Raw genomic sequence first — 22343 nt, 5'->3', positions numbered from 1 at the left:
GTAGACAAGACCTAGTTTGTGGTGGACTGCCATTGCAAGGAGCTTGGACTTTATCCCTAGGTCATTTGGAGCTCTGAGCTAGTTAAGCAGTAACGTGATTAGATTTGCATTTGGAAAAATCACTCTTGACAGCATGTGAAGATGGATTATTTGACTGATAGCAGGAAGATCCAGTTGAGACTCTTAGCGATAGTTGCACAAGAAGATGATGAGGGCCTGAACTAAGGGGAGTAGCAGAGGAGTGTGGAATGGAAGAGTCAGAAGTAAGCGATGTTAAAGAAATAGAATCTTGGACTACCCTGGTGGCGCAGTGGCTAAGAATCCGCCTGCCAATGCAGGGGACACGGGTTCGAGCCCTGGTCTGGGAAGATCCCATATGCCATAGAGCAACTAAACCCGTGTGCCACAACTACTTAGCCTGTGCTGTAGAGCCTGCGAGCCACATCTACTGAAGTCCATGCACCTAGATCCCGTGCTCCACAACAAGAGAAGCCACGGCAATGAGAAGCCCACGCACCACAACAAAGAGTAGCCCCTGCTCGCTGCAACTAGAGAAAGCCCACGCACAGCAACGAAGACCCAATGCAGACAAAAATAAAAAATATAAATAAATAAATTTATTTAAAAAAATAGAATCTTTAGCACTTAGTAGTTACTTGGATATGGGGCAGAAGTAGTCTAGGATGTTTTCCAAAGTTCTAGATTGAGATGGGGAATACAGGAGGAAAAGTCAGATTAGGCAGGAATGCAGATTAGTTCAGTTTTGGACATGTTGTAGAATATATAAGGATGTTCAGTGGGCACTTGGATATAGAGGTCATAGGGCTGTAGAGACATGTAGAGGACTGATACAGTGATCAGTCTCTGTCATCTTTACAAGAAGATAGGGCAAAGTGGGTAGATGCGAGATGCATTTTGGAAAGAAAATCAAGATTTGCTGATGGATTAGATTGATACTAATGGTGAGGGAAAGTAATGCAGCTAAAGAAGGAGTATGTTGAGGGAAGTTTGTATTTTGAAATGCTTCTATTAAAAAAGAATAAAAAAATCCGAGATAAGATTCCAACTGAAGAGGTTAGAAAAACCAAACTGAGTTAACCCAAAGAAGGCAGATGGAGAAAAATAATTTTTTTAAATGTAGAAATTACTGAAAAAGAAAAAAAAAGAAGTTATCTGGATATACTCTATAAAACCAAATACTAGCTTTTTGAAAACACAAATACAATACAGCTCTGGTAAAACTGATTACAAGGAGAGAGGAGAAAACACAAAAACATCAAAAGAACATGACTACAAGTAAAAATTGAACAAATAACAAGATAATACTGTGCCAGAAATCTTAAAAAAATATATAAATTGGGCAATTTCCTAGAATAATACATCTTATCAAAATTGACTTACTAGAAATAGAAAACATAGACTTACTTTTAAAACATGAATAAATAGTTAAGACAGCCCACCAAAATACAAAACTAGAGAAAAACTTGGAGTCCAGATGGTTTTTTGGTCAAGGTCTATCAAGCTTCCCAGAAATAGAAGCAAATATCTTACACACATTGTTCTAGAAAAAAGATGAGTGGACACATTCAGTTAATCTTATGGTACTAGAATGACTTAGTCATACTAGTCAAGGAGTATATACAGTCAAAGAGAGAATGATAATGGCTTATAATTTTTTTTATCTCACTTGTGAATAGGTGTGGAAATTCAGAATAAAATTTAGCAAACATAAGTCAGCAATGTAGTTTTAAAAGATCATGATTAAGTTTATCCAAAGAATGCAAATGTGAGTCATCATGAAAAAAATGAATTAACATAGTTCCTTTTAACAAATTAAACGAGAAAAATTGATTGTTCAGAGGTTGCAGATAAAGCATTCATTAAAGTGTAACATTTATAATGAAATTATCTTTGCAAACTTGAAGTAGAGGGTACTTTAACCTGGTGAGGAATTTCAGAAACCTTTAACCTATGCCATATTTAATAGTGAAGCATTAGAAGCATTTGCTTTAAAGCCAGGAATGAGGCAAGGATTCCTATTGTTGCCACTTCTAGTCATCAGTTCACTGAAGGTTCTAGTCAAAGTAGTAAGAAAAAGAAAAAACAATGAAATGTGTTGGAAAGAAACACTGTTATTGCTTGCAATACTTTATTTTTTTAATTTTTATTAGAATACAGTTGATTTACAATGTTGCATTAGTTTCTGCTATACTACAGTGGGTTTTTTTTTAAATCTTTATTGGAGTATAATTGCTTCATAATACTGTGTTAGTTTCTGTTGTACACCACGGTGAATCAGCCATATGCATACACACGTCCCCATATCCCCTCCCTCTTGAGCCTCCCTCCCATCCTCCCTATCCCACCCCTCTAGGTCATCGCAAAGCACCGAGCTGATCTCGCTGTGCTATGCTGCTGCTTCCCACTAGCTAACTGTTTTACATTTGATAGTGTATATATGTCGATGCTACTCTCACTTCACCCCAGCTTCCCCCTCCCACCCCATGTCCTCAAGTCCATTCTCTAAGTCTGCGTCTTTATTCCTGCCCTGCAACTGGGTTCATCAGTGCCTTTTTTTTTTTTTAGATTCCATATATATGCGTTAGCATATGGTATTTGTTTTTCTGACTCACTTCATTCTGTATGACAGACTCCAGGTCCATCCACCTCACTACAAGTAACTCATTTCTCTTTATGGCTGAATAGTATTCCATTGTATATATGTGCCACATCTTCTTTATTCATTCATCTGTTGATAGACATTTAGGTTGGTTCCCCGTCCTGGCTATTGTAAATAGTGCTGCAGTGGAACATTGTGGTACATGACTCTTTTTTTTTTTTTTTTTTTTAGAAGATGTTGGGGGTAGGAGTTTATTAATTAATTTATTTTTGCTGTGTTGGGTCTTCGTTTCTGTGTGAGGGCTTTCTCTAGTTGTGGCAAGCGGGGGCCACTCTTCATCGCGGTGTGCGGGCCTCTCACTATCGCGGCCTCTCTTGTTGCGGAGCACAAGCTCCAGACGCACAGGCTCAGTAGTTGTGGCTCATGAGCCTAGTTGCTCTGCGGCATGTGGGATCTTCCTAGACCAGGGCTCGAGCCCGTGCCCCCTGCATTAGCAGGCAGATTCTCAACCACTGCGCCACCAGGGAAGCCCCCTACATGACTCTTTTTGAATTATGGTTTTCTCAGGGTATATGCCCAGTAGTGGGATTGCTGGGTCATATGGTAGTTCTGTTTTTAGTTTTTTGAGGAACCTCCATACTGTTCTCCATGGTGGCTGTATCAATTTACATTCCCACCAACAGTGCAAGAGGGTTCCCTTTTCACCACACCCTTTCCAGCATTTATTGTTTCTAGATTTTTTGATAATAACCATTCTGACTGGTGTGAGGTGATACCTCATTGTAGTTTTGATTTGCATTTCTCTAATAATTAGTGATGTTGAGTATCTTTTCATGTGCCTCTTGGCTATCTGTATGTCTTCCTTGGTGAAATTTAGACATTAAGGTCTTCCGCCCATTTTTTAACTGGATTGTTTGTTTTTTTGATATTGAGCTCCATGAGCTGTTTGTATATTTTGGAGATTAATCCTTTGTTGTTTCATTTGCAAATATTTTATCCCATTCTGAGGGTTGTCATTTTGTCTTGTTTATGGTTTCCTTTGCTGTGCAAAAGCTTTTAAGTCCCATTTGTTTATTTTTGTTTTTATTTCCGTTACTCTAGGAGGTGGGTCAGAAAAGATCTTGCTGTGGTTTAGGTCAAAGAGTGTTTTTCCTATGTTTTCCTGTAAGAGTTATTGAAGAGGCTGTCTTTTCTCCATTGTATGTTCTTGCCTCCTTTGTCATAAATTAGGTGACCGTATGTGTGTGGGTTTATCTCTGGGCATTCTATCCTGTACCATTGATCTATATTTCTGTTTTTGTGCCAGTACCATACTGTCTTGATTACTGTAGGTTTGTGGTATAGTTTGAAGTTGGGGAGGCTGATTCCTCCAACTCCGTTTTTCTTTCTCAAGATTGCTTTGGCTATTTGGGCTCTTTAGTGTTTCCATACTAATTGTAAAATTTTTTGTTCTAATTCTGTGAAGAATGCCCTTGGTAGTGTTTTTTTTTGTTTTTTTTTTTGTTTTTTTTTGTTTTTTGTGGTACGTGGGCCTCTCATTGTTGTGGCCTCTCCCGTTGCAGAGCACAGGCTCCAGACACGCAGGCTCAGCGGCCATGGCTCACGGGCCCAGCTGCTCCGCGGCACATGGGATCTTCCCAGATCGGGGCACGAACCTGTGTCCCCTGCATCGGCAGGCGGACTCTCAACCACTGCGCCACCAGGGAAGCCCCCCTTGGTAGTTTGATAGGGATTGCCTTGAATCTGTAGATTGCTTTGGGTAGTATAGTCACTTTCACAATATTGATTCTTCCAGTCCAAGAACATGGTATATCTCTCCATCTGTTTATGTCGTCTTTGATTTCTCTCATCAGTGTTTATAGTTTTCTGAATAAAGTCTTTTGCTTCCTTAGGCAGGTTTATTCCTAGGTATTTTATTGTTTTTGTTGTAATGGTAAATGGGATTGTTTCCTTAATTTCTCTTTCTGATTTTTTGTTGGTGGTGTATAGGAATGCCAGAGATTTCTGTGCATTAATTTTGTATCCTGCAACCTTACCGAATTCATTGATTAGTTCTAGTAGTTTTCTGGTGACATCTTTAGGATCTTCTATGTATAGTATCATGTCATCCACAAACAGTGACAGTTTTACTTCTTCTTTTCCAATTTGGATTCCTCTTATTTCTTTTTCTTCTCTGATTGCCATGGCCAGGACTTCCAAAACTATGTTGAATAAGAGTGGCGAGAGTGGACATCCTTGTCTTATTCCTGATCTTAGTGGAAATGCTTTCAGTTTTCATTGAGTATGATGCTTTCTGTGGGTTTGTCATATATGGCCTTTATTATGTTGAGGTAGGTTCCCTCTATGCCAATTTTCTGGAGAGTTTTTATAATAAATGGGTGTTCAATTTTGTCAGAAGTTTTTTCTGCATCTATTGAGATGATCATATGGTTCTTTATTCCTTAATTTGTTAATGTGGTGTATCACATTGATTGATTTGAGTATATTGAAGAATCCTTGAATACCTGGGATAAATCCCACTTGATCATGGTGTATGATCCTTTTAATGTGTTATTGGATTCTGTTTGCTAGTATTTTGTTCAGGATTTTTGCATCTTTGTTCATCAGTGATACTGGTCTATAATTTTCTTTTTTTAATTAATTTATTTTTGGCTTCATTGGGTCTTCATTGCTGCACATGGGCTTTCTCTAGTTGTGGCGAGTGGGGGCTACTCTCATTGCAGTGCGCAGGCTTCTCATTGTGGTGGCTTCTCTTGTTGCAGAGCACAGGCTCTAGGAGCATAGGCTTCAGTAGTTGCAGCACGGGGGCTCAGTAGTTGTGGTGCACGGGCTTAGTTGCTCCACGGCATGTGAGATCTTCCCAGACCAGGGCTCGAACCCGTATCCCCTGTATTGGCAGGCAGATTCTAAACCACTGCGCCACCAGGGAAGTCCCTATAATTTTCTTTTTTTGTAATATCTTTTTCTGGTTTTGGTATCTGGGAGATGGTGACTTTGTAGAATGAATTTGGGAGTGTTTCTCCCTCTGCAGTTTTTTGGAAGAGCTTGAGAAGGATCGGTGTTAGCTCTTTTCTAAATGTTTGATAGAATTCGCCTGTGAAGCCATCTCTTCCTGGACTTTTTTGTTTGTTGGAAGATTTTTAATTATTGTTTCAGTTTCATTACTTGTGATAGGTCTGCTTATAGTTTCTAATTCTTCCTGGTTCAGTCTTGGAAAATTGAACCTTTCCAAGAATTTGTCCATTTTTTTTGGGGTTGTCCATTTTATTGACACAGTTGTTTGTAGTAGTCTCTTATAATCCTTTGTATTTCTGCAGTGTCAGTTGTGATTCCTCCTTTTTCATTTGTAATTTTATTGATTTGCATCGTCTCCCTTTTTTTCTTAGTCTGGCTAATGGTTTATCAATTTTGTTTATCTTAAAGAACCAGCTTTTAGTTTTATTGATCTTTGCTATTGTTTTCTTCATTTCTATTTCAGTTATTTCTGCTCTGATTTTTATGATTTCTTTCCTTCTACTGACTTTGGGTTTTCTTTGTTCTGCTTTCTCTAGTTGTTTTAAGTGTAGGGTTATATTGTTTATTTGAGAATTTTCTTGTTTCTTGAGGTGAGATTGAATTGCTACAAGCTTCCCTCTTAGAACTGCTTTTGCTGTATCCCATAGGTTTTGGGTCGTAGTGTTTTCATTGTCATTTGTTTCTATGTATTTTTTTATTTCTTCTTTGATTTCTTCAGTGATCTCTTGGTTATTTAGTAGCGCACTGTTTAGTATCCATTTATTTGTTTTTTTTGCACTTTTTTTCCTGTAATTGATTTCCAATCTCATAGCATTGTGGTCAGAAAAGATGCTTGATACGATTTCAATTTTCTTAAATTTTCCGAGGCTTGATTTGTGACCCAAGAGGTGATCTGTCCTGGAGAATGTTCCATGTGCACTTGAGAAGAAAGTGTATTCTGCCACTTTTGGGTGGAATGTCCTATAAATATCAATTAAATCTATCTGGTCTATCGTGTCATTTAAAGCTTGTGTTTCCTTATTTATTTTCTGTTTGGATGATCTGTCCATTGGTGTAAGTGGGGTGTTAAAGTCCCCCACTATTTTTGTGTTACTGTCGATTTCTCCTTTCTTGGTTGTTAGCATTTGCCTTATGCATTGAGGTGCTCCTCTGTTGGGTACATATGTATTTATAATTGTTATATCTTCTCCTTGGATTGATCCTTTGATCATTATGTAGTGTCCCTCCTTATCTCTTGTAACAGCCTTTATTTTAAAGTCTATTTTATCAGATATGAGTATTGCTACTCCAGCTTTCTTTTGATGTGCGTTTGCATGGAATATCTTTTCCCATCCCTTCACACCTTCAGTCTGTATGTGTCCCTAGGTCTGAAGTAGGTCTTGTAGACAGCATATATATGGGTCTTATTTTTGTAGCCATTCAGCCAATCTGTGTCTTTTGGTTGGGGCACTTAATCCATTTACATTCAAGGTTATTATTGATATGTATGTTCCTATTACCATTTTCTTAATTGTTTTGAGTTTGTTTTTGTAGGTCCTTTTCTTCTCTTGTGTTTCCCACTTAGAGAAGTTCCTTTAGCATATGTTGTAAAGCTGGTTTGTTGTGATGATTCACCTTTGTTGTAAAGCTTGGAGTAGTTATATACGTCATTTTAAAAAAATTGGAAAAGGTTCAGTGTCTAAAATGTCAAAAAATTATTTTAAACATTAAGAAGACATAGACAAACATCCTACTGGTAAATGGCCAAAGATTCAGGCAGTTCACCTAGGAAGAATCTAAATGGCCGATAAAGAAGTAAAAGGATATTCTGTTTCAGGGAGCTGTAATTTAAAATAATGGTGAGATACAATTTCACATGATCTCATTGGTCCAGATCCAAAAGATTGCCTTAGAATATCAAGCGTTGGCATGAATGTTGGGAAATGGAGCGAGCCTTTTCCTTGCTGGGGGAAGTGCGAACTGGTGTGACTTCCTCGGAGAGTCTGACAGTACAAAGTCAGGTTGCAGACGGGCCTACTGGTGACCTCGTTGTGTTAGAACCACTCTTGTGCCTGCTCTGGTGCCCTTTGTGAGTGAAACAGTGGGAAGAACCCAGCTGGGCTTCTATGCCTGTGATAACTCAACTGTGATACACTTGCATCCTGTACAGCAGGCAAACCCAGTAGACTGAATCAACAGAGATAAATCTCAGAAACAGAATGTTGAGTCAAAGACTCTTGTGAAAACAAACAGGTACACAGCCTGGCTTGTTGCACGCGGTCGCTATTGGTTCTTAGGGGCTGTTGATGCATCTTTTTCTCTCTAAAATTTAAAAGCTGGCACAGATTTTTAAAATAGTTTTAGTGTTGTAGTCTGATCATGTATGTAAGAGCTCATTACATGCCAGCTACTGCTCTGGGGACCAGGAGCCAGGGCCATGGCAGTGAGCAAGACTGGCAAAATGCCTGCTGTCCTGGAGCTCACAAATGAGGGGTGATAGACTATGAACAAGTAGAAACGTAACTAGACAGTGTGAAGGGAGCCAAGCAGGGTCCTGGGAGGCCGGGGGCTGTGGGTGGTCAGGGAAGGCCTCTCTGAGGAGCTGACTACTGAGCATAGACCTGCATTCTAAGAAGAGCAAGCATGTGGAAATTTGGGGCTAAAGCATTCCAGGCAGAGGTAAAAAGCCTGTAGATAGGACATGTTCAAAATTCCAAGAATAAAATACTTAGGAATAAGTTTAACAAAAGAAGTACACACATATGCTTTGATAAATACAAAATATTAAAATAAATGAAAGAGAACGGAAATAAGTGGAAAGGCATCCCAGGTTCGTGGACTGGAAGATAATATTGTTAAAGTGGTGGTACTCCCCAGACTGATTTGTGGATTCAGTGTAATCCCTGTCAAAGTCACAGCTGGCTTCTTTGCAGAAATTGACAAGCTGATCCTGAAAAATACCAAGGCCAGTGTGGCCAGCGGCCGGTGAATGAGGAGGGAATGTTGGTGGCGAGGTAGTCATAGAGGTTGGCGGGGCTTCTGGATCATGACACCCTGTGGGCCTTCACAGGAATCTCATGCCAGGTCCAGTGGGAAGCCTTAGGAGGGCTTTAAGCAGGGGAGTGATAAAATTCAGTATTTGTTGAGTGCCTACTCTCTGCCAGGTGCTGGGATGGGCATGAGTATGGTGGTGAACAGGACAGAATGTTGAATGAATAGGATTCAGCTCTTCAGTGATAGGAAATAAGAGTACCCTCAGTTTATTTTTGTACATGTTGGCATGTATTTGTGTCGTATTACTGACTTAAACATTTTCTTAAGTAATATGGAAGTAGCAGATGTTCATTAAAGAATAATTAGAAAATTCAAACCGAAAGAATGCCTATCTTTCAAGATCCTACCACTTGGAAATAATGACAGTTAGCATTTAGTGGTCTTTTATTTCCTTCTAGTCTTTTGAATGGATTTATGATCAGATAGTTCTCAAGTTCAATAACGAGTGACCTCCTCATCCCCCCAAACCGTCAAAGAAACAGAAGTGAGAGTCAATAGGTTTTCTTTTGGCGAGTCAGTGGGTGAATCTTCTGATTCATACCTTTCAGGTGGAGCTGATCAGAATAATGTTCAACATCAACCCCCTGGAGAACCTGAAGGTGTACATCAGCAGCCGGCCCCCCTTGGTGGTCTTTATGATCAGTGTAAGCGCCATGGCAATAGCTTTCCTGACCTTGGGCTATTTCTTCAAAATCAAGGAGATCAAGTCACCAGAAATGGCAGAGGTATAGTAAATTCTAAGTTCTCCTCTCAGACTGGCTGGACCTTTATAGAGTGGGAAAACACCTTTTGGCTCTCCATATACCTTTCTTTGGTTGTGACTTTTATCCCAGTGAGAAAGAGTAATATTTATTCAGGATTTTTGGTCTTGCATCTTGCTGTGACTCACTTTGTTAGGAAATAACCTCGTCAGATAGTTATTGATTTAAATAATGCTACCAGCTTTAGTTAGACTGTTTCAGCAATGAAACATGTATTTTGGAAAATATATTTGTAAAATGTTTGTGTCAAGAAGATCAAGAACTAACTTCTTTGCTATTCATATTAAATTAGCTAACTACAATTTTTAAAAACTGTAAACATTTTTTTTTTTTTTTTGCGGTACGCGGGCCTCTCACTGTTGTGGCCTCTCCCGTTGCGGAGCACAGGCTCTGGACGCGCAGGCTCAGTGGCCATGGCTCGTGGGCCCAGCTGCTCCGCGGCATGTGGGATCTTCCGGACCGGGGCACGAACCCGTGTCCCCTGCATCAGGAGGCGGACTCTCAACCACTGCGCCACCAGGGAAGCCAACATTTGTTATTTTAAAGCCATATATTGTCATGGAGTTTTATCAGCTGTACTGATAGCTTTTTCATTGGAGAAGAAGAAATTCTAAAGAAATTAGAAAGCAGGATCTTATTTCCAAACATATTTGCCTTTTTCTTATCAAGGAAAGCTTCAGTAATCTACAAACTTGCCTTCTAGATTTTATTTTTTGGTCAATTTAAGTGAATTATTTGGGCGTTGCTCTTTAATCGCTAGTCTAGGCATATAATAATTTTTGAACAGTCATAATACAGATTTTAAAAGATGTGTGTGGGACTTCCCTAGTGGCACAGTGGTTAAGACTCTGCCTGCCAGTGCAGGGGACACAGGTTCGAGCCCTTGTCTGGGAAGATCCCACATGCCACGGAGCAACTAAGCCCGTGTGCCACAACTACTGAGCCTGTGCTCTAGAGTTCACGAGCCACAACTATGGAGCCTGCATGCCACAACTACTGAAGCCCGCATGCTTAGAGCCTGTGCTCCGCAACAAGAGAAGCCACCGCAGTGAGAAGTCCACACACCACAACAAAGAGTAGCCCCGGCTCACCACAACTAGAGAAAGCCTGCATGCAGCAACGAAGACCCAATGCAGCCAAAAATCAAAAATATCATAAAATAAATTTAAGAAGTGTTTCTGCATATCAGAAAACAATACAGTTGATAATCTTGTTTAATAGAGGTGAATAACAATATACCTATTAATAAATTTATTTTATGTGTTAGAAATTATGCTGAATCAATGATATGGTGAATTTACTGGTGGATAAGTGTCTTTTAGGACAAATTAGTTCCCGTCTTAGATTCTGTGAGTGTCTTCTCTTACACTTTTTCTTCTTGGGTGTGTTCGTTGGTGAGAGTGGGCATGGGGGCGGGGATAGGGATTGCATTATTGTTGCATCGTGTGTGCCTTGTGATGAAGAGGAGAGTTTTGCTCAGTGTTACGGGGATTATACTTCCTCTTGTGCTCTGTGGCATTCTAGATCATAGGTGATGTTAGCAAGAAGGGACCACCTTCCCACATTGTCTCTAATACAAAGTAACAAGTTGTAGCTATTTCTCCTGTGAAACCCTTCCAAAGAGTTTCTTACCAAGATACCTGCTGGCTGGCTTCATTCTCCCCCTTTTCTGACCCTGCCTGAATCTTTAAAGGTTATCGAAACAGGCTGTACCTACATTAGGGCTGAAAATGAACATTCTAGTCGCAACCAAAGTTCTTCAGCATCCTGGCATTGCTCTCCCTCAAAGCTCAAGTCCATGTTGAACACGCAGCCAAGATCAATGGTTAAGATGTAGCCTGGATAATTAGCCCTTAATCAAAATAGGGCCTCACATTGGCCTTGGCCAGCTGTTCAAAATGGACTCGAACTCTGCAGGAAAGCAGAGCTGCAAGATGCTGCAGAACTTTGATTATGATTAATTTAGTGATTTTATTTTCAAATGAGGATCCTAGGTGTATGGGGAAAGTTTGGTGCTGTGAATCAGGAAACAATTCTAAGTCTGCCTTCAACTCAGCTGGCATTGGAGAGTCCCTGATTTGCTCTGGGCCTCAGTTTCCTCATGTCTGGAATAGGAAGGGGTGAGACTAGGATGTTCATTTTCAGCCCTAATGTTCTTTAATGGTCTGCTGAGTTTGTAGGTGTCAGGGAAAATGTAATTTGAAATATCTGGTTGCCTTCTTACTAAATGCCAGATACTGATAAACTGAGGCTATAAAGGTAGACCTGACTGGTTAGGGATTACTCCGAATGGCATTTTTAATCAATGTTAGAATTATTCAAAATGTAACTTGGGGCTTCCCTGGTGGCACAGTGGTTAAGAATCTGCTTGCCAATGCAAGGGACATGGGTTCAAGCCCTGGTCCGGGAAGATCCCACATGCCGTGGAGCAACTAAGCGCATGTGCCACAACTACTGAGCCTGTGCTCAAGAGCCTGCAAGCCACAACTACTGAGCCCATGTGCCACAACTACTGAAGCCTGCATGCCTAGAGCCCGTGCTCCGCAACAAGAGAAGCCACGACAGTGAGAAGCCCGCGTACCACAACAAAGAGTAGCCCCCTCTCGCCGCAACTAGAGAAAGCCTGTGTGCAGCAACGAAGACCCAACGCAGCCAAAAATAAAAACAAATTTTTTTAAAAAATGTAACTTGGGGCTTCCCTGGTGGCGCACTTGTTATGAATCTGCCTGCCAATGCAGGGGACACGGGTTTGAGCCCTGGTCCGGGAAGATCCCACATGCCGTGGAGCAACTAAGCCCATGCGCCACAACTACTGAGCCTGTACTCTGGAGCCCACGAGCCACAACTAGTGAAGCCCACATGCCTAGAACCCATGCTCCGCAACAAGAGAAGCCACCACAATGAGAAGCCTGCGCACTTCAACGAAGAGTAGCCCCCGCTCGCCGCAACTAGAGAAAGCCTGCATGCAGCAATGATGACCCAACGCGGCCAAAAATAAAATGAATGAAATAAATTTATTTTTAAAAACTGTAACTTGGTTTGTCTTCACCTTTGGCACCTTTTTGTAGATAATGTTGCTTGGGAGAAAGAAGTTGTATGTAACAGCCTCAGTTGATTTGTTATTGCTATTTTAGCCTGAGTTCATCTTTGGGTGTCTGCTAAAACTAAAAACACACACCCTGGTGGGTACTTTGTTGGTGTCAGTTTTAAAACTGCTTATAATTTAAACCATCAGTACAGATATTAAGAGAAGCCTGAAAACATCTTTTCTCCTCCCTTTTGAAATTGTTCCTGTTCTAAAGTGGCATCCAAAGTCCATGACGAGGGGGGAAGGTACCACACGAGTGTTGATAGTTACTGCAGTTTCGCGTTCCCAAGACAGAAAGCAAGGTGTAGAAAATTGACCTTATGAGAAAATACTTTAAGGTGGCCTTAATTTTTAAAAAATAACTAATTGTAACTGCTAAATAAGTTTGGATTAATACTTTTAATATTTTACTACTTTTGTTCAGTCTTTCTTTTCAAGCTTGATTCTGAGGCTAGATCATTTCCTGTAAGTTTAATACCCTTTTTTTCTTTACATATTTTCCTGAGTAAGTTGGCTTAATCTCACAGTGTAATAGCTCATGCCAATGAAGAGTTTATATTTTAGATTTTGAATGTGAGAGTGGTTGAAAAACCACACTATTACGCCAGCACAAGAGGCTGAATGCTGTGTTGTTGTATTTTGAAGGACTGACTCTGAGGCATGGTTCCCCTGTTGTGTGATGCCACACCGGGGGTTGTGACTGTCATTGCACTGGCAGCACTTTCAGTCGGCTCAGGCTTGTTTTCCTCTCTCTCGTTTTACTGAAGGATTGGAATACTTTTCTGCTGCGGTTTAATGATTTGGACTTGTGCGTATCAGAGAATGAAACACTAAAGCATCTCACAAATGACACCACAGCTCTGGAAAGCACAGTGACCAGCGGCCAGGCCAGGATGTCCACCCAGTCCCCACAGTCCCTGGAGGATTCAGGCCCAGTGAACATCTCAGTTGCAATCACACTAACCCTGGACCCACTCAAACCCTTTGGCGGGTACTCTCGCAACGTCACCCATCTGTACTCGACCGTTCTCGGGCATCAGATTGGACTCTCAGGTATGTGAGTGTTAGCCACTTCTCTCCAGGCTTTCTCAGGTAACAGCTGTTACAACACAGAGCATTAGAGTGTACGGTTTTACTCATCAGACTGTTTTTTATTTTTTGTATATGTCTTCCCTTTTGTTGAGTTTGAACTAAACGAAGCCAAGAAGGGACCATTTCTACTACATCTTCACCTATTAAAGTGTTCGGTATGCAGTAGGCTCTCAATAAAAGCCCATTAGAGTAGGAGACTGGGAAAAAATTATAAGCCCTATTTCTGGTCTTAATATTTAAAAACACACATTTTAAAATTTTTGAGTTTTTATTTTTCTTTAATTTTATTGAAGTATAGTTGATTTACAATGTTGTTGATTTCTGTACAGCACAGTGACTCAGTTATATATATTCTTCATATTCTTTTCCGTTATGGTTTGTTACAGGATATTGAATATGGTTCCCTGTGCAGGACCTTGTTTATCCATCCTGTATATAATAGTTTGCCTCTGCTAATCCCAATTCCCAATCCATCCCTCCCCCACCAGCCCACCCCTTGGCAACCACAAGTCTGCTCTCTATATCTGTGAGTCTGTTAAAAACACCAATTTTTTATTCTGGCTCATCATTTTGGAGTTTTCAGTACATACTACAGATATTGCTACTAGTCTTAAAATTTTGTGAATGCACTGGGCTAAGAACTAGAAAAAGCCTGGTCTCTTCCCTTTGGAATTTTGGGATATGGAAGAGACAAGTGTAATGTGAGTTAATATTCATCAAGCACTTAAAATAGTTCCTGGCACAAAGGAAATGCTATATAAATGCTTGTTAAATAATATTAAAAATAAACACTTATGGAACATTGAGCACTGCCCTTGGACTAGTGCTAAACCCATGACAGACTGTAGGTGATTCAGGTGATTGTAGGTGATTCAGGAGAAGGTTGGAAAGTAGTAGAAGCTGGAATAATCAGGAAAGGCTTTGTGCCAGAGCCTTGGGCCTTGGAAGAATCATCTTTGGTTTGGTTACCAAGAACCTTTTAAAGTCCTTGAAGGAACTTGGGAGTGCCTGCCAGCCTCCTGTTGGCTGTACCAGGTGAGAGCTGTTCCCATGTAAGGAGGTAAGGGCGACATCTGGGTTTTCCACGTAGCAAGTGGACCTTTTTCTTCCGCTGTGATGTTCGAATACCTTATTCATTTACGCTTCATCACTCACCCGTCTCATGACCTTTCTTAAGTCTGTTCAGCCGTCTGATCCTCAGTCTACTCGTTTGTAAAGGGGAACAGTAACACTTCTTTGGTCATGTTCTTAGGATAGTGGTACATTTTAAGTGAAGTAGTACATATAAAAGCAGTTTGAAAATGGTAAGAGTGCTGTATGAAAGCTGTAACAATGGTGATGACTTACCCAGCCCCAGCCTTCCCACTGAGGCATGGCCTGGGCCCTTGCGTGGCAACTCCAGGCCTTGGCTGAAGGTGACCCCTCTCCGTTTGCCATTTTGTGGCTCTGCCAGGTGAGCAGGCCTCAGTCTGGCTCGGAACTGCTGTTATTCCTGAAACCCCACAAAAGCAGGGGTCCCACTTCAGTGGGCTGATAGGTGATTCCTGGGTGGGCTTGATGTCAGGATTCATTCAGATTCCAGAGAATAATAAATGTATGAATTCTCGCTTTACTTACCAAAAAACCAATTTCCCTTTCCAGGCAGAGAAGCCCACGAGGAGATAAACATTACCTTTACCCTGCCCACAGCCTGGAGCTCAGACGACTGTGCCCTTCATGGCCACTGTGAGCAGGTGGTGTTCACAGCCTGCATGACCCTCACAGCCCACCCTGGCGTGTTCCCTGTCACTGTGTAAGTACTTTCCTGACCCCATAAGAAGCTCCATTTACTGTAAACGTGACTGGGATGCCTGAGCAAGTTCTCAGGACAGCTTGCCTCGTGTTACTTTGTAGAATTGTCATTACTGGGACCTGTCTATAAGAGTGTTTCAGTTTAATTTTGGTTTTCTAAAGGTAAAACTTCTGCATAGAAGTATCAGAGGGTTAGTGTTTCAACAAGGTTGTGAAACCATCTGGTTGCTGTGTGTAAGTTTTAGGTGGCCTTTCCTGTTGGTAGAAGAAGCCACAGGAAAGATGAATAAGAGCTGATCCTGTGAACATAATGACATTTAAGGCTCCTGAAAGATAAAGGTTTTGTTCGTCTCCATTATCCAGGAAGAGTTATTTTTTAAATTGATAGTATAAATTGAACATTATTTTCCGTGATATAGTTACTGTTTCTGAAACTTTTGCTTCATATATATATATATATATATATATATATATTTTTTTTTTTTTTTTTTTTTTTTTTTTTTTTGCGGTATGCGGGCCTCTCACTGTTGTGGCCTTTCCCGTTGCGGAGCACAGGCTCCGGACGCGCAGGCTCAGCGGCATGGCCCACGGGCCTAGCCGCTCCGCGGCATGTGCGAACTTCCCGGACAGGGGCACGAACCCGTGTCCCCTGCATCGGGAGGCGGACTCTCAACCACTGCGCCACCAGGGAAGCCCTGCTTCATATTGTTTTTGAGCAGCTGTCAGTGTAACTGCTTTGTCTTTAAGGCTTTTCTTGCCTCTCCTTTCTCTGGAAAGGAGATAATGATCTATAATTACATGAAATACACAAGATGTAGCCTATTTAAAAGAATCTTAGGGTGAATCCTTTAAAAATAATAATCCTGGGATTTATCTGTTTTAGACATTTGGAGGTTTGTAGGACAAGTTAAGCATTATTTGCTGTTGGTTGTAATATCTGATAGAGAACTTTGTATGTAAGACTTCCAGTTGTGACTAAGAGTTTAGATAATTTGAGAAAATGGGCTTAAAAGGAGCGAGTCCTTCTCTGGCCACATCATATCCGAGAGGACATGGGTTGAATTCTGAAGTCTAACACCCGGACTCCTAAGTGCCGGATGCCTATTTCTTATTCTTTACGTGTTTATTAATTTTTTTAAAGAAATTGGGCTTCCCTGGTGGCACAGTGGTTGAGAGTCCACCTGCTGATGCAGGGGACACAGGTTCGTGCCCCGGTCCAGGAGGATCCCACATGCCGCGGAGCGGCTGGGCCCGTGAGCCATGGCCGCTGAGCCTGCGCGTCCGGAGCCTGTGCTTCACAACGGGAGAGGCCACAACAGTGAGAGGCCCGCATACCGCAAAAAAAAAAAAAAAATCACTGAACTAAAAATATAATGGTATTTATCTCAAGAGAATATGTTTCTTATTCATTCTGCACGTGTGGCTCTTCTTGGTGCTATGCCAGCGCTGGCGGCTGAGACACAAGTGAATGTCTCAAGGCCACTGAGCATGTGTCTTGCCCCGTCTTCTCCTGCAGACAGCCGCCGCACTGTGCTCCTGACACCTACAGCAACGCCACGCTCTGGTACAAGATCTTCACAACTGCCAGAGATGCCAACACAAAATATGCTCAAGACTACAATCCTTTCTGGTGTTACAAGGGGGCCATTGGAAAAGTCTATCATGCTTTAAATCCCAAGCTTACAGTTATTGTTCCAGATGTAAGTGAGAACAGTTGTGTGTGTGTGTGTGTGTGTGTCCAGGAACTGTTAGAGCAGGCCCTGTTTACCTCCTTGGGTTAGCTTAGCCCCTGCCATTCTAGCTGTCCAGCTGGGTTGGGAGACCAGGTGGAGTGCTGGAGACTTGGAAGAACATGCCGCCCATTGGGTTAAGAAAATTGCTTCTGTTCTGTTTCCCGCTTTGTTCAACAGCAGTTATTTATTGAGCACTGCTGTGTGCCTAACCTGGGGCTACAGCAGAGGCTGGTTCAGTCTTACTCATCCACGCAGCCACTCACTGAAGCGTATTGGGTTAGTGTCAGTCTGAGAAATAAATAGTTCAGAATTCAGAAAGGCAGAAGTCAATAGGAGGAGATGACTCTGGCTAGATATTGATGCCTGTGTAGGATTTTACTTTTCAAGGAGGAAATGGGCAGAAGGCACTGTACTGTGGACTAGTGGATGATTTGCTAGTTTAGTTTGCAGCTCTGACTTGAGCCCACCTTTAACAGACTGCACTGAATTTTTGTAAATCCTCTTTTCTTCTGTCCGTATATGCCAGGTGGATTTTTCTTTTTGCCTGGTCCATCCTTCTCTTTCCTTATGCCTCGTTTTTATCAAGTTGTGGATAGTGGTATACCAGGGGCCTGCAGCAATGGGGATCAGGCTGTATGGTGGGCAGGGGCCAGGCTCCAGAAGGCCCTTTGTGCCTCGCTGAGGTGTCTTAGACTTTCTCCTCGGACGAGGCCATCACTGCCTGAGTTTGGGCTCTAGGGAATTTGTAGAGCAGTGTGTCAGGAAGACTTGTCTGCCCAACTGATGTGTGTAAATGGGATGGCGCCTGAGGCCTGGAGCTGTGAGAAGGAACAGGAGTGGGGGCCTGGCTGGGATCTCAACAACTGGCCGAGCCCGGTGGCTGCTTGCCTGTGGGACATCAAGGACGAGTGAGTCAAGGCCGGCTTCAGCGTTTCCAGCCAGGGGCTTGTCCAAGTGGGGAAAGGCCCAGGAAGGAGTTAGGAGTTAGGAACACAGGCTTGGGCTGTCAGCCATGCAACCTGAGGGCTGTCAGAGCAAGAGGACATAAAGAGAAGAGCAGGGGTTAAAGACTATGGGGCCTTGTCAGGGGCGGGGGGATTCGGGCATAGGACCCCCTTAGGAAGGGAAGGTATGGGTGGTGTCGGGAACACCCTGTCTTCACTTTAACAAGCTCCAGCGTTAATAGTTTAGCTGTCGATTCCCGTGTGAATTGATAGTTGCGGCAAGTCTGGAAGTTGTGCACCCTGATTCCAGGAACCCAGCATTAAAATCTTCAGTAACTCAGTGCACATGTTTCTGGTTTGTTCTCTTTGTTTAGGATGACCGCTCATTAATAAACTTGCACCTCATGCACACCAGTTACTTCCTCTTCGTGATGGTAATAACCATGTTTTGCTATGCGGTTATCAAAGGCAGACCCAGCAAACTGCGTCAGAGCAATCCTGAATTTTGTCCTGAGAAGGTGAGCAGTGGGTGGGGTCTGACCCAGCATTGCACCAGAAAGTCCCAATTAGTCCTTACTCCATTTATTGTGGGTGATTCCTTTCCTCCAGCGAAATTACTTCCTGTCTTTTTATCAGCAGTCATCTCCCCTCAGCCTCAATTATGGTGTTGCATCTTCAACCATATACCCAGGCCTCAGCTGGGAAAAAAGTGTTCTCAGATCCCCACTGGCAAGCGGCTGACCCTGAGGGCTGCCTCCCCTCCGATTCCGCGAGCTTGAGAAGTCACCTCCCAGAATGCTCTTCCGGGTTTCCAGACACATAACGCTGTATCGCAGCACAGTGGCTCTGCAGGGTCAGCTGCGTCTTGCAGGAGGCTCAGATTTCTATTCATTCCCTCTTCTTAGGGGTTTAATAGTTCCCCTGACTGATAATAGTTCCCCTGACTGATAGATGTGTGCGGTGTGGCTCCCTGGGTTTGGGATAGGACCAGAACCTGGTAAGAGTGCTGGTGGGGCCGAGTTATCCAGGCTTTGCTGCGTGACTGGGCTGCCGTCTTGCTCTCTTCTAGGTGGCTTTGGCTGATGCCTAATCCCACGGCTGCTGTTTTCTGAGAGAGACTGAGAGAACCATAATCATTGCCTGCTGAACCCAGCCTGGGCCTGGACACTCTGTGAATACATTATCTTGCAATGTTGGGTTATTCCAGCCAAAGACATTTCAAGTGCCTGTAACTGATTTGTATATATTTATAAAAAATCTGTTCAGAAATTGGTCCAATGATGCACGTGCTTCGCACTGGGCACCGCCAGAACCCTTCAGCCTCACCTGCGGACTTGGCGGGATGATCCTGAGTAGCGCCGGAGAGGATTCGTGACCTCGCCGTCAGAGCAGGCCATGCTGTCTTTCCCAGGGTCCCAGAGGCGCTTCACTGCTGGTGGGGTTGAGGTTTGCTTTGGTTCTTGTTTCAGCCCGATCTGTACAGAATGTTCAAAACAGTCTGCACCTTTGATATGATACTGCATTTCCAAAGCCACCCCAATCCATTTTGTGGATTTTATGTGTCTGTGGCTTAATAATTATAGTAACAACAATAATACCTTTTTCTCCATTTTGCTTGCAAGGAAACATACCTATCTAAGTTTTTTTTTTCCTTTGAAGAAAAAATAGTCACATTTTAATACTATAATTAAGACAGATTTGTGCTTTTATGTTGAGTAAAAAGTTAAATATTTAAAAGTCACCTACATGGTACAGATCTAAGTTTCATTTTCCACGTGGACAGCGAGGAATTCGGTCTTGTTTGAGTTGAGTTGGCACAGAATGTTCCACTGTCTTTTTCTTCTCTGTTGTCCCTTCCCTCCATTATAAAAGTTAAAACAGCTTCCTCACTCTAAAGGGCTTAAAAATGAAGTACACACGGCTCTAGAGTGAAAACGAGCTGTTCTCTTCTGGAATGCAGATGACAGTATGGAGGGAGAGGGTGATGAGTCGGTCTAATAGTTATGACAGGGTTTCTTGTTTTCTTTGAAGAGGGGATGGGTTTTCTTTCCTGGGTGTTTTTTTTTTTGCATTTATTTTTATGCAATTAACATTCTCAGAAGGAAATGGCAACTAGTAGTAGATCAGTAACATTAAGTAAACGATGCCTGTGAAATTTGAAGGAAAGCAATTCTGATTTGCCATTTATCGGGAAAACCAAAAGCATTTTTCTTTCCTATAACATTTTGATGATCTAATTCCTTTATCCCTGTTTTCCTTCCAAACCATCTTCATTTTAAAACAGTTGTGCATCTTTTCCAGCCCTTTCTTGTTACTTGCATTCTTACCATTTTTCTTTTTCTTAATAGCTTTTTGCCTTAACCCATAGTCATTAATGATTTCTGTGTTCTCCCAAGCCATGTTATAGCAGAAGGGCAGTTAAAACCTTGGGCGTGACTGTCAGTCAGCACTTTTTTCTCTTAACTCCAGGTCTGTATTCTGTTCTAAATTAGAACCAGCCCTGCAGTCTGAAATATATTGGCCTAGAACATTTTATCCCAGGCTTTTTTTTTTTCTTTTAATATCCAGGCATTCTTAAATGGAAAACATTTGTGGGCTTTTACTTAAGGTTGTTATTAAAATAATCATCATAGTAACTTGATATGTTAATATTCCTTTTTTTCCTTTTAGTATGTTTCAAGCGCAGTAATCATACTTGTCTATCCAGTTTTTTTATGATATGAGTTGCTTACATGATGCATGGCTAACCGGTTAATTTAGTTTTCTCTTTAGAGACTTTGAGACAAGATTGAGAAAGAGCCATTTGGCTTGGCCTTTAGAAACATCAGTATCACTAAGACCAACAGATTTTAGAGGAAGCTGCTACTGAATTAATAAAATCCCCATGAAGTAGAGTTACAGGAATAGATTTAGAACTGGCAGAGTAATATAAAAGGAAGACAGGTGAAAAAAGTCACTTTCACTGGTTTGTTCAATCCAGCTTGTTGCTAACATTAATGGCCCTTGTTTTAATCACAGGGACTGGCTGGCATCTGTAGCCAGGGGAGCAGGGACACTGTTAGGCATGAGGAAAGGAAGTGCCAAAAATGCCTGGATGGTATGACTTGTCATGAGGTCGGGTCACTCACTTTAAAATCCAGCATTCTCCCTCGCAGGTGATTCTCAGAGATCTTCCGGAAACCCAGCGTCAGCCAGGTGTACAAAGGGAGGAGGGGAGCCCATGGGGCCTGGGCCCACTGACCCTCAGCAAGCCCAGAGGACCTGTTACCACCTGGGCACTAGCAGACAAGGCCTCATCCTCTGCTGTCTCCTGCTGGGGGGGCCTCAGGATGAGAAGAGTGTCACAGACAGGGTCTGTCTGCCATTCAGGGGTGACCTCGTGCAGGAACACTGGCTCATCCTCAGGCATCTTGGACCAGAGTCCAATAAAAGGTCAGCAACTTACTATTAAAATGGTTGTTTCAGATCATATTGATCTCTTTCCTTTTTCCTTTTGTCCTTTCACTGTATGACTTGAATCAGTTTTGATTCTATCTATCTGTAAGTTTTTCTCGTCATTAGGAACCTGCCACTTCGGTTGCGTTTTCTTTGGCAGTACGTAGGGATTCAGCATCCTAGTTTTTCAACCCTCCTGCAGGCACTGTGGGGTTTCGAGGGCCAGCGAATCCATTTCACTTACCTTGCTGCATGATGGTCAGTAGCTGATCTGTTACGGCATTCACTCCCAGATTAATTTTCTGTGTTTGAAATATGTGCATATGTGCTTTCCAGAATAAAAAATCTGAATTTGCTGTGTCTCCATTTCCTTCTGTCTGATGGGTGTTTTCTAAGGGAAGAACATGTGCGGTAAGTAATTGGGGGTGTTCTGTAAGCTGTTCTCTCCAAGTGTCACCCGTCGTCAGGATGAGGGGCGGGCAGTGGTATCCTTCTGGGTCTCACCAAGCACACGGGTCTTCTCGCTGAGAGTACAAACCTCTTTTAGTGTATTGGACCAACAAGTGCTCGCAGAGCTGACCCAACTCCTGCCCAGAAGGAGGACGTAATACAGAGCGTGAGGAGCATCTGCATGGGGATGGGAGTTTAAAGACACCCTTCTTGCTTATACACGCGCCCTCCGTGTGCACTCAGCCCGGGGCTCCAGAAGCCGGCTCTGACTTCCTGGCACAGAGCTCCCGCGTGGGCCGGGCCTGTTTTGCCAGGAAATGCATCCTCCGCATTTGTAAAGGGCAGTCATGTTCACTAACGTGAATTTTCCCCTTTCCCGGT

At 42.4% G+C, this 22343-nt stretch overlaps 1 protein-coding gene across 4 annotated transcripts in view; it reads left to right on the top strand.

Moving 5' to 3' along the window:
• TMEM248 (transmembrane protein 248) overlaps positions 1-21879 on the top strand; it is a 32459-nt gene extending 10580 nt beyond the window's left edge. For all 4 annotated transcript variants that reach the window (XM_082857215.1, XM_082857213.1, XM_082857214.1 and 1 more), the window contains exons 2-7: positions 9217-9393; positions 13285-13570; positions 15251-15401; positions 16917-17100; positions 18452-18595; positions 19147-21879. In XM_082857215.1, the coding sequence (XP_082713341.1) occupies positions 9235-9393; positions 13285-13570; positions 15251-15401; positions 16917-17100; positions 18452-18595; positions 19147-19167 (945 nt within the window). In that variant the 5' untranslated portion in view covers positions 9217-9234 and the 3' untranslated portion in view covers positions 19168-21879. The remainder of the gene's footprint in view (positions 1-9216; positions 9394-13284; positions 13571-15250; positions 15402-16916; positions 17101-18451; positions 18596-19146) is intronic.
• The last annotated feature ends 464 nt before the right edge of the window (positions 21880-22343 follow it).

The sequence above is a fragment of the Leucopleurus acutus genome (genome assembly GCF_964270905.1).
Source record: "Leucopleurus acutus genome assembly, chromosome: 16".
In the NCBI taxonomy this organism is placed as follows: Eukaryota; Metazoa; Chordata; class Mammalia; order Artiodactyla; family Delphinidae; genus Leucopleurus; species Leucopleurus acutus.
This window is presented reverse-complemented; position numbering and strand designations above follow the sequence as displayed.